This window comes from Ictidomys tridecemlineatus, chromosome 4 (assembly GCF_052094955.1).
Source record: "Ictidomys tridecemlineatus isolate mIctTri1 chromosome 4, mIctTri1.hap1, whole genome shotgun sequence".
In the NCBI taxonomy this organism is placed as follows: Eukaryota; Metazoa; Chordata; class Mammalia; order Rodentia; family Sciuridae; genus Ictidomys; species Ictidomys tridecemlineatus.
The window spans coordinates 62,282,064-62,294,708 of record NC_135480.1 but is presented as its reverse complement, the minus strand read 5'-3'; the positions used below and the strand labels follow the sequence as shown (position 1 = coordinate 62,294,708).

Genomic DNA, 12,645 nt, shown 5'->3' with positions numbered 1-12,645 from the left:
GAAATAACCAAACAGCATGATGCCAGTTCAGGCAAGGAACCCATGATTGTCCCACCTTGACAGATGGTAGGCATCATTGTGGGAGCACATGTGTGAGAGAGAGACCTCACAATGAGAAAAGAAGTCAGAGAGTAGAAAGGACTAACCATTTTATAACAACTCACTCACACAGCAATCAACCAGGGTTCCACAAGAATCCCTTCCAAAAGCAGTGCCCCCAATGATCCAGTCAACTCCCACTAGACTCCACATCCCTAATGGCACCACACTGGGAACAAACCTGATAATACACGAACCTCTGGGGGATATCCACTTCCAGACCACATCAGTTGTCATGACTCCTCTTCATGTGATAGTTTCTTAGATTCTTCATGTTTTTGATGACCTCAACAGGTCAGAGAGTGCTGGTCAGATATATGATCTTCAACTGGGATTTCTTTGATGCTTTTCTCATGCGTAGACTTGGCTTACGGGGACATGACAGAGTGAAGTGCCATTTCTAGCCCGGCATATCCAAGGTATGTACCGTACTATCAACAAGACATCACAGATGGCGTGAACCTCCCTCACCTGGCTGGCGCAGTGTCTGTTGGTTCTCTCGCTGTAGAGTTAGTCTTCCCCGGTTTCACTTTGCCCTCATTGGAAGGAAGTCACCACCCTTCAAGGATGTGTCAAGCTTCATTGAGGGCAGCCGAGCCCTGTTTGACACCACCCCTTCCTGTCAATCACCAAGTCCAGTCCGTCCTGCCTCCTGGGCATCTTTCAGGCCCCTGCTCTGCCCTTACTTCTCACAGCCATGGCCGTGTTCCGGCTGCATCTTTCAGCAAGACCACTATGGCTCCCTCACCATCTGCCTGCCTTGTCTCTCCTGCCAAGACCATACTCTGCCTTGCCCAGGGTGAAACTGCCGCCTGTGGCACACCTGCCCTCTGTGTCCCTTTCTACTCTCCCCTCCTCCACCTACCCTACATGTACCATGCTAGTTAGAATGGACCACAGCACTTTTACCGCCTCAACTGCTCTCCCTGAAATTCACTATGCTGTTACCTCTGCTCACAACCCTCCCACCAGCTACCATGAACCTGGCCTCCAACTAGCTAACTCCTGTTTTTTACTTTCATGAAATAATTTTATATGCACAAAAAAAGCAGTATTAGAACATTCCTTGTTGAAGGAATATCGACCCTGTGTCTCCCTCTCCTTCCTGTTTATTAGTTTCTTACCCTTTTTAACAACTGGCTCTGCAGGGAGGTCCAAAGAGTCTGATTTGTAGCATTTGCCATTTTTTTTCCAAACGTATATAAACCAGCTCTATCATATCACTCTGTGTGTGTGTGTGTGTGTGTGTGTGTGTGTGTATATATTTTTTTTTTCTTTTTTGGTACCAGAGATTAAACCCAGGGATGCTTAACCAATGATCCAAATCCCTAACCATTTTTAATTTTTATTTTGAGACAGGGTCTCACTAAGTTGCTTAGTAAGGGCCTTACTGAGTTGCTGAGGCTTGTCTCAAATTTGCAATCTGCCCACCTCAGCCTTCTGAGCCACTAGAATTACAGGTGTGTGCCACCACACCTGGCTCATTGTATTTATTTATAATAACATATTTACCTTTCATATTTTGAATTTTATACAAGTGGTATGTTTTATACAAATAAAAAGTATCTCTGTGTGTATGACCTACTTTTACAGAGGGTATATTACTCTGTTGATGAACATTTGGGTATTGCATCAACTTTGTAAGGTAATGCCAGTTTTCTTTTTTTTTTTAGAGAATTTTTTAATATTTATTTATTTATTTCAGTTTTCGGCAGACACAACATCTTTGTTTGTATGTGGTGCTGAGGAACGAACCTGGGCCGCACGCATGCCAGGTGAGCGCGCTACCGCTTGAGCCACATCCCCAGCCCAATGCCAGTTTTCTGATGTGGTTTTTCTTTTTGTTCCTCTGCTTGTTGGTAGGGAATAAACCCTACCATTTTTTTTCCAAATGGATACTTGGTAAGGATAAAGCCCAGGGATCAAACCCAGGTGTGTAGGCAAGTGTTCTACCACTGAGCTGCAGCCCCAGTCATTTTTATTTTTTATTTTGAGACAGAACCTGGCTAAATTGCTAAGGCTGGCCTCACACTTGCAATGCTCCGGCCATAATCTTCCAGTAGCTGGGATTAATTATAGGCATGAGCCCAATTCTGATGTGGTTATTCTAATTTACACTGACGATTGCAGTGTATGAGAATTTCTTCTGTTCCACCTCCTCACCAACTCTTTTTTTAAAGGATTCTTAATTTTTTATACCTTTATTTTATTGTTTGATTTTTTTTTATGTGGTGCTGAGGATCGAACCCAGGGCCTCGCAAGTACTAGGCAAATGCTTATCGCTGAGCCACAACCCTAGCCCCTCCTCACCAACTCTTGATGTCAAGTTTTTAAATGCTTGTCATTATAGTAGGTGTAAAATAGCATCTCTGTTTACTTATAAAATTAACCATAACAAATGAAATATCATTTGGCAAAAAAAGCAAAGTACTGATATGTACTAAAATATGGATGAATTTTGCCAAGAGAAAGAAGCCAGACTTGAGAGTTCACACATTACATGATTCCATTTTCACAAAATATCCAGAATAGGCAAATACACAGAAACAAAAAATTGGTTAATGGTTGTCAGGGCTGGAGGATAGGGAGTGGCTGCTAAAGCATATGGGATACCCTCCCAGGTACTTCAGGGGCTGTGGGTTATGGTGGCCAAGTCCAAGAACCAACCACATACAACCAGTCCTGAAAATGGTACAGAAATGGTGTCAAAAACCCAATCACAAAGTTATGAGTTTCTGAAGAGGGTAGAGCCCAAATACCCGAGGAACAGGCATTTAGCCAAGAAATACAAGAAGGGCCGAAAAGCAGAGGCAGGCAAGCAAGACCAAGGCTATGAGAGCATGTGCCGAGGCTATGGGGCCCTTAGATAGCCCAATGGGGACAAGGGTGCCAGCTGCAAGCACCATCAACTCTCCTTCCCAAGCTTGGGAAGTGTGTTTGTGCCCACATTGCTAAAGTCTCAGGATCTGCCAGGCAAAGGTCAAAGCAAAGGCTCAAACCAAGACTCAGTCCCAGGATGAAGCTGCAGCTCCTCTTCAGACTTCCAAAAGGACCCAGGCCCCCAGGAAGGGTCCAGAGTAAAGATGTATGGTGTCCCTTGGGCTACTGTCCACTTGCGCTGGTGTCCTCCTGTGCTGTTTGTATAAATAAACATTATCAACCACCAGTGAAACTCCACATCATGTACAACCACAAGAATGGGACCCTAATTAGAGTAAGTTGTACCCACTGGATGTATAATATGTCAAAATATACTCTACTGTCATGTATTAAAAAGAATAAAAAATAAGCATCATCAGTTACAGAAGAAGTGGACATCATACAGCCCCCAATATGATGCGCTTAGGACACAGAATCACCTCTGTGGTGTTCTTGTCAAAATGTATAACCTAAATTTAATCATGAGGAAACATAAGACAAACCCAAATTAGGGTTTCTTCCCCACATCAGCCTATACTCCAAAAACAAGAGAGGCCTGAAAGAAAAGGAAAAACCAAGACATTGCTTCTGATAGGAAGCAAATAGATGTGACATGTGATGCTGGATTAGATCCCGGACCACAGAGGAAAGGGTGATCATAAAGGACATCACTGGAGCACCAGGAAAAACTTTACTGAGACCCTGACAGTACAGGGTCAGTGTTGATTTCCCTCTTCTACAGCTACACTATGGTGATGAATGGGTGTCCTTTGTTTTAATAAATACATCTTGAAGTATTTAAGGATAACAGGACATGACACTTATGTATTCTCCAATGAATCAGAAACAATATATACAGCACTCATAGAAAGAAGGATAAAGCAAATATAATAAAATAAAAAGTTTAACAACTGGGAGATCTGGGCAGGGGTATACTAAAATCCTTTGTGCTATTCTTGCAAATTTTCTGTAAGGTTGAAATGATTTCAAAATAAGTAAAATAAAAGAATATAAAATATATGTACAAAGAGACTTGTTCCAAAAAAGAAATCTTTACGTATTGTGAGGACTGTGTCTGGCTCAGATGGTATACTCCATAGCAGAGATCACTGAGGTTTTCAAGCCTGAGAAAAAGAGGTACTTCTCACTAGAAGTCACAAGGGGGCACCTGAAAGCTAAGAAACAAGATCCACCACAGGATTTCACCAGGCCTGTGCTGCCACAGATGGTCAGGAGCTACATTGTTCTTGATCCAGAACTTACTCCTTAATCCTAAAGGAAAAAAATACTTTGCTGACAACTGGAGCTCCTTCAACTCACAGTGCCCAAGGCTCTGGAGCGCCTGGGAGCTGGCCTCTGATCCTTCTGTTTGGGTCTGGATTTCAGAGCAGCTGTCAAGGGTCACTACATCTCTCACAACCAGGACATCAATTTTTTAGACTTATGAAAACCGGCTTATGAATGTGACAGCAATGCAGAGGAGTAAACCCTGGAGTGGGAACTCAGAGATGGTCACTTGCTGTGAGAACTCACCCATCTCTCTCTTCATCCTGTTTCTTTCACTAGAGATTGAACGCAGGGATACTTTACCACTGAGCGGCATCCCCAGTCCTTTTTTATTTTGAAATACACCTAAGTTGCTGAGGGTGTCACATGTTGCTGAGGCTGGCCTCAAACATGAGATTCTCCAGCCTCAGCCTCCTGAATCACTAGGATTATAGGCATGTGCCATGGTGCTCAGGTCACCCTGTTTTCTTGAACTTCTGAAAGTTCCCCCTTGGCCTTCTAGGATTCACAAAACTCTGGAATCTGTCCCCTCTGATCTACCTGGTTCTAGCAAAAATCACTCCTTAAAATGAGCTTGCTGACTGGTTCCAGAGCCTCTGCACGCCTTCCATCTCTTGAAACTTCCTTCTCAGCCTAGCCCAGCCTCACCATGGTAGATGCTTTTGTGAGCACCTGGAAACTAGTGCACAGAAAGAATTTTGATGACTACACAAAGTCACTTGCTACCAGGCAAGTGGCCAGCATGACCAAGCCTACCACAATCATCAAAAAGAATGGAGACACCAACATCATAAAAACACAGAGCACTTTTAAGAATTCGGAGATCAGCTTTCAGCTAGGGGTGGAGTTTGATGAGACTAAAGCCGATGACAGGAAGGTCAAGTCCACTTTGACGCTGGATGGAGGAAAACTTGTCCATGTGCAGAAGTGGGACAAGAAGGGACTACACTTTTGTGAGAGCTAAAGTGATAGAAAACTCACACAGAAAAAGAAAAATTTCTTCAGTCATCTCTCTTGGCACCTGCACATGACTACATGATGCTCGTGACTACATAAACAGTTTAGAGGTGATTATGGAAAGGATATAAAAACAGATTTTGGAGACTGACCAAGGTAAAAATCAAAGCTGTGGTATTTAATTTCTTGAGTCTCAGTTTCCATATCTGAATAAAACAGGAATCCAGTTGGATTTTTATGAGTAAGGACAGCGAGTCTCAGGTGCACACCTACCATCCCAGCTACTCATAAGTTAAAATAGAAGGATTTTAAGTTTGAAACCAGCCTGGGAAACTTAGTGAGACCCTGTCTCAAAATAAAATTTAAGAAAGAGTAGGATGTAACTCAGATGCAGAACCCTCTTGGGTACAATCCCCAGTACTACCAAAAAAAAAAAATTATTATGAGATATATAATATAATATTTAGAACAGAGCTGGTACTTGTTAGATATTCAACAAAATGCAGTATTTTGACACTTTGGTTTAGGTATAATCAAAAGTGTTGTTGAAAAATTCAATTTAAAGTTAAAATATAAGTGAAAAAGTTAGCCTGGCAAGGTAGTGCACACCTGTAGTCCTAGCAACTTGAGAGGCTGAGGCAGGAGGATCACAAATCAGAGCCCAGTTTGAGCAACTTAGTGAAACCCTGTCTTAAAATTAAAAAATTAAAAGGGTGGAGGATGTTGCTCAATTAAATCCACTCCTAGATTTAATTCCTGATAACAGAAGAAAAAAAAAAGATAAAGTTCCTGCTCTCAGACACTTGGCAAATCAGATACTTGGCAAATTACTTCATCTCTCTGAGTCTCACAGTGTTCAATCTCTGAAAGTCACAGTGTAGTTTTAAGAATGTATTTTTCTTGCGGGAGGGGGGGGTGGTACCAGGATTTAACCCAGGGGTGCATTACCACTGAGTTACATCTCCAGCCCTTTTTTTATTTTGATACAGGGTCTCACTAAATTGCTTAGGGCCTTGCTCAGTCACTGAGGCTGACTTTGAACTTGTGATCCTCCTATCTCTGCCTCTCAAGTTGCTGGGATCACCGGGGCACACCACCACACCCAGATGAAAATATATATTTAAGAACTCTGCTAACCATGTTATTACCCTAGCTAGAAATAACTTTCTTCCCTTAAATAAACCAAAATCTTAGCCTGCATAGCCCAGCTCAAGTGTTATATCCTCCAAGAATCCTTTCTAAAATCATCTCTAAACTGTAAATAGTAGGGTATCTTTATGCTCAACATTGCTAAAAACAATGAGGAAGGTCTAAATGTGCTGAGATGGAAAGATCTTGGAAATACTAAATGAAAATAAACCATGGGACACACATTACAATTCGATTTTTATGTTTGGGGAAAATAAGTGTTTTATGTTTAGGAAAAGAGGAGACCATGCCATTCTCTAAAAACTCTTCAATAGTTTGCCATTGCTGACCAAGTCCAAGCTCCTGACCTGACATTCAATCAAGCTTCTTCACTATTTGGTCCTGCCAGCCTTTCTGGTCACATCTCCCATCCTATGAGCTCTGGTTCCTGCTATAACTAAAGTGCCCTCAGGATGTCTTCCTCTAGGTCGATGGTTCAGACTTCACCTTGCAGCAGAATCACCTAGGAGGTCTGTTACAATATAGACTGCTGGCTAAACTCACAGAATTTCTGACTCAGGTCTGGGGTGGGACCCAAACCTTTCTCTTTCTAGTAAGATCCTAGGTGATATTGATGCCACTATTTCAGGGACCACAGATTGACAACGACTGCCTTCACCATGATCAAGATTCAACTCCCTCACCTATACAGAGCTGAGCAACCATGCTAGTTTGCCTGGGACTGTGCCAGTTTGAGCACCAAAATTCCCATGCTGCCCAAACCCCTCAGTTCTGGGAAAACAGGGAGAGCTGATACCCTGCCTAAGAATTTCTCTCAGGATATTTACTGCTAATGCCAAATATCCTTCTCTAGGGCCAGGTCAACAGGGACTGCCGAGGAAGGAGTTCTATCATCTTCCCTTTTAGATCGTGTAAGAGAATTTAACAAAGTTTTCCAAACTCAAGACTCTTTCAAACATATTTTCTTTATTTCTTCCAGCAAACAGGCTTAAGTTCTCTGTGCCTTGTAAACAATTAACACAACTGGTGAGAGAATAAAATATAAGCATCCAGATCTTTGCCCTGTGTTGTGGGCTAAATTTACGCAAAGAAAAGCTGGGGCAAAGGCAGTGAGCACAAGTGAGCTTCTCACTCAGTTCAAGTAGGTCTTGGGATGATTGTTCCACATGGGCCAGTACAGTTAACTTGCTGTGACTTCCAAGTGGTGCCCAAGATATTAAGGAGCCAAAGACCTTGGGAAATATGGGTAATGTTTCTGTTCTTTGTTGATCGGGGTCAACCCTTTTCACTAACTGGGAAAGGGGTCAGAGGTCAGAAAGCTGATAGCGTCGCACAAGACCATCTCGACAGCACGTGTAGATCTGTTTCTCCCACGTGGCTACCTGGAACACAAGAATTCACAGCTCAAAGGAAGCCTAGAATTTTTTCATTTCAAAATGGTGGAAGTTTGCTATTAGCCCATATTAATCCAAAGGAGTCTGAGAAACTTTAGTAACTCTGAAGGCAAGAGAAGATTACATCCATAATACAAATTTACAAAATCTTTGTCCAAGGTCAGGGAACACTAAGACTACAGAACAGAGACACTAATCGGTCTAAGTGAAATGCAAACCTCTTAGTGTTGTGTATGATTTCATGCAGAGGGTCTGCATCTGGGGAACAGATGGTCCACAGATTGGCTTGGGCATCCTTGAACCTCATAAAATTGTATGTGAAAAAGTTCCAAATATGTGCCTTTTTTCTGAGGAGGAGTTCATTAACTTCTCAAAGAAAGGGAAGAAATACTAACATCAGGGAAATAGCATGCATTCTGAAATTAACTTAATCTAGGGCATGCTACCATATAACTGCATGACTTAGGGAAATTTTCTCAATCATTTTGAGAAATCCTTGGCCCCAGTTTCCTCTTTTGTAAAATGGAAATGTTATGCCAGTTCACAATATAGATCACTTTTAGGAATTTTAAAAAGTAAAATGGAAATGTTATGCCAGTTCACAATATAGATCACTTTTAGGAATTTTAAAAAGTAAAATGGACCTATATGCATTTACCTGGGAAAAGCTCCAAGATGTTAAGTAAAAAATAAATAAGTCATAGGGAAACATCTATGGAATAATCCCAGTTATATATGCAAACTAAAGATTAAAACTATATTTATATAAGGGAATAAATACATGGATACAAATATATAATAGTCTTAAAAGATATATGCAAAACTATAAGTGTTAGTTATTGCTACAAAGACTGGAACTATATAAGTTTTAGAGCCAACTTTTCAGTCTGTTATAACTTTTTATAGGTATGTATTAATTGTACAACTTTTTGAAAACAAGAAAAAATCGGAATAATAATACCCATATCTCAAGGAAAAGTAATAAAGATTAGATGAGATAATATTTATAAAATCATCCAATATAATGTCTGGTCAATAAATATGACTTCATCTTTCATTTTTCTCTTTCTACTCTAATCAAATGAGATAATCAGTCTTTACCTTTAAATAAAATTATTGCTAAAACTTAAAGAATATATTTATAGTTAGGTGTGATGTACACACCTGTAATCCCAGCTACTTGGGAAACTGAGGCAGGAGGATAGCAATTTCAAGTCCAGCCTCAGCAACTGAGTGAGATCCTGTCTCAAAATAAAATTTAAAAAGGGCTGGGGATGTAGTTCATTAGTAGAGCACCCCTGGGTTTGGTACTCAAAAAAAAAAAAAAAACTTTCACATGCATTATCTCATTACTATCCTCATTTACAGATAGAAAGTAATTTTTCAAATTTCTACAGTCAGTAAGTGATGAAGTCAGCCGGACTTCATCACTCAATACCTGGAATTCTTTCTGACTCAATACCTGGAATTCTTTCTGTCCCACCATACTGCTTATATAATAAGTTGTATTTTATAATAACTTCCATAATAAGCAGTATTTTAGCACCCTAATGTCCACAGATAGCCTGATTTAGTCCTTTCAAAGCCCTAGATCCCAGGAGAGAATCACCCAGACCTGGTGTCCTTTTATGCCTGTATACCTTGTACACGGGGTCACAGTCAGCTTCAGTGAGCTCAATGACATAGTCTAGGTCTTGCTGAATAATGAAACAGCTTCCGTCACCTAAAAGGCAGAAAGGTAATTTAGATAACTAAAGAGATACTGCATACCATAAACTAATAATACTCCATATTTTGACTTTTTTATATAGATTAGTAGCCTGAAAAAGATGGTCCTAAGATGCAAAAAGCAAGTAAGTTTTACTATGTGGGCTAACTACAATGATCTACAGTGGCTGCCTAGAATGCTTGGCTGGGGAGGATTTGAAGGTCAATTGTAGAGTCAGTGGAAGAAGGACCATATTTGACTTTTAGAATCTGCCAAATGCACAGAGCAAGCAACTGTAGGCTTATACATTTATTTACAAACTTATCATTAACAATGATTTTTTTTGAATTCTTAATATTTATTTTTTTTTAGTTTTCGGTGGACACAACATCTTTGTTTGTATATGGTGTTGAGGATCGAACCCGGGCTGCACGCATGCCAGGCGAGTGAGCTACCGCTTGAGCCACATCCCCAGTCCAACAATGATTTTTAATAAGAACTGTCTATACAAAAGTTTCCTTTAAGAAAAATTTTTATATCCCCAAATTATTCCCGAAATTATAAATTTGGGCTGGGCACAGTGGTGCACGCCTATAAACCCAGCAGCCTGAGAGACTGAGGCAAGAGGATCAAAAGTTCAAAGTCAGCCTCAGCAACTTAGCGAGGCCCTAAGCAACTTAATGAGACCCTGTCTCTAAATAAAATATTAAAAAGAGCTGGGGATATGGCTCAGTGGTTAAGCACCCCTGGGTTCAATCACTGGTACCAAAAAAAAAAAAAAATTGGGAATTTGGCTACATAACCTAGGACAGGAGGAAAATAAAAGTATATCTAATCTTAATTGGGATGGAGATCAGTATAAAGTGTTTACCTATCAGGTATAAAGCCCTGAGTCTAATCCCCAGTCCCACAGAGGGAAAAATTAAGTATATCTTTTTTTTTCCCCTACTATATCTAATTTTAAACTTAATTTTCTTGAAACTTGAGATAATCTGTAAACTACTTAAAAAGATGATCTTTGCTGCTTTATTTAATATAAAAGTGGTACATACTCATTGAAGAGAATATTAAAAATAAATAAAACATGGGAAATAAATCACCCATAATCTACCAAAGATAATTAATATTAAAATTTTGACCATTCTTCTAATCTTAATAAAAAATTTATTTTACATGGTTAAAAGCATGCTGCATATGCTGCATAAAGGAATATCTTTGGTCCCGGACTCTACAAGCCTTCCATCTCTCACAGCTTGCTTCTCAGCCTAGCCCAGCCTCACCATGGTGGACGCCTTCATGGGCACCTGGAAACTAGTGGACAGCAAGAATTTCGATGACTACATGAAGTCACTTGATGTGGGCTTTGCTACCAGGCAAGTGGCCAGCATGACCAAGCCCACTACAATCATTGAAAAGAATGGGGACACCATCATCTTAAAAACACAGAGCACCTTCAAGAACATGGAGATCGGTTTTTAACTGGGGGTAGAGTTTGATGAGACTACAGCAGATGACAGGAAGGTCAAGTCCACTGTGATGTTGGATGGAGGAAAACTTGTCCATGTGCAGAAGTGGGATGGGCAAGAGACTACACTTGTGCGGGAGCTAAATAATGGGAAACTCATCTTGACACTCACCCATGGCAGTGTAGTGTGCACTTGCACTTATGAGAAAGAGGCATGACCCACCAGCAGTGTCACTGACTATTCCTCTGCCAACTGGCCACCTCTGGACTCAGCACCAAATTACCTCATTTTTTTTTCCTCTGGCATTTTGTATAAACCTACTTTGGGGAATTCTTCTGGGGTCAGGTGACACCAGCCTGGATCCCCAGTTTCCATTGTGTATGTGTGTGTGTGTGTGTGTTTCTTTTCTTTTTTTAAAAAAACTGTATCCAAATATTCTCTGAAGTCAATAAAGCAGAGCAGAGGCCGTGTAGTTGCCTCTGGTGGAAAAAAAAAAAAAAAAAGGAATATCTTCGTACAGGAACTGGGTGTGGTGGCTCATGCCTATAATCACACCTATTCAGGCGGCTGAAGAAGGAAGACTGCAAGTTCAAAATCAGCCTCAGCAACTTAATAAGACCCTGTCTCAAAACAAAATTAGAAAAGGGGCTAGGAATATAGCTCAGTGGTAGAGTACCCTCAGGTTCAATTCCCAGTACCAGGAAAAAAAAAAAGAGAGAGAGAGAGAGAGAGGTCTCCTCACTAATCACTAAAGAATTCTAAAGAGCTCAAAGACTGTAATATGCCCAACTTCTAAACAAGTACAGAATTCCCCTGCAGAGTAGCCACCAGCTGTGCTGCTAGGGTGCTCAATGGCAGCTTCCTTCTCAAGGAACATAAAGTGTTTCCTTATTATAACTGAGATGTGACGTCTGATAACTTTTTCCCATTGGTTTTAGTTTTATCCTCTGAAAACAGATAGTTATACTTTTACTCTCTTTGCCTTCAGCTGTTAGTGACAGAAGTCATGCTTTGCTTTCTTCCCAGCAGAAAACAGCTACAAAAAGTAGAAAATCCAGGAGTTAGCTCTTTTCCACCTGCTACCCCTCCTCTAACCCACCCACTGCCTGCAACATATATGTTCATATTCAATGAAAAAATGGCCTAAGGGTAAGGCAGGGAGGAAAGAATTATCAAGGCCCTCCTGGGTGGCCAATCTGCAGGTTGCCAGGGATATTAAGCTCTTGCTTCAGAGATGCCTCTGAGACAAGATAAGCTGCTCATGTGCCATAATATGACCCTGGTTTGAAGTCCACATTCCTTTTGTCTCAAAAATCTCACTTTAAGCTATAGTGGGAAACTAACCATGATCTCATCATCTTCTCACCATTATTACACCATTCAGCAAGGAAAAATGACAACTACTATTGAGTTCACAATCACAGATTCACGTGTCTGCCACATTAACTGTGAGTTCCTTTAGGGAAGAGAACATAATTGATTGATAACTGAATCCTCAGTGTTTTGCAACTTAGGATGACACATTTGCTTTACCAATGTTTACCGAGTTCCCACTATTTAGTGAGCATTAAACTAACTGATGGGGATAATAAAATGATGAATAAGGCACTGTTACTATTGCAAGAAGCCTGGACTAGGGGGAAACACAGACAATTACAAAGCAGAG

At 40.7% G+C, this 12,645-nt stretch overlaps 1 protein-coding gene and 2 pseudogenes across 4 annotated transcripts in view; 2 read left to right on the top strand and 1 right to left on the bottom strand.

The window, feature by feature from the left end:
• The first annotated feature begins 4,954 nt into the window (after positions 1–4,954).
• Positions 4,955–5,269, top strand: LOC144376681 (fatty acid-binding protein, heart pseudogene; annotated as a pseudogene).
• A 2,089-nt stretch (positions 5,270–7,358) lies between these two features.
• Paaf1 (proteasomal ATPase associated factor 1) overlaps positions 7,359–12,645 on the bottom strand; it is a 29,306-nt gene continuing 24,019 nt past the window's right edge. For all 4 annotated transcript variants that reach the window (XM_005323182.4, XM_078046661.1, XM_013357715.4 and 1 more), the window contains 2 exons: positions 9,446–9,528; positions 7,359–7,793 (listed from right to left, as the gene is read on the bottom strand). In XM_005323182.4, the coding sequence (XP_005323239.3) occupies positions 7,716–7,793; positions 9,446–9,528 (161 nt within the window). In that variant the 3' untranslated portion in view covers positions 7,359–7,715. The remainder of the gene's footprint in view (positions 7,794–9,445; positions 9,529–12,645) is intronic.
• On the top strand, positions 10,737–11,211 carry LOC101974370 (fatty acid-binding protein, heart pseudogene; annotated as a pseudogene).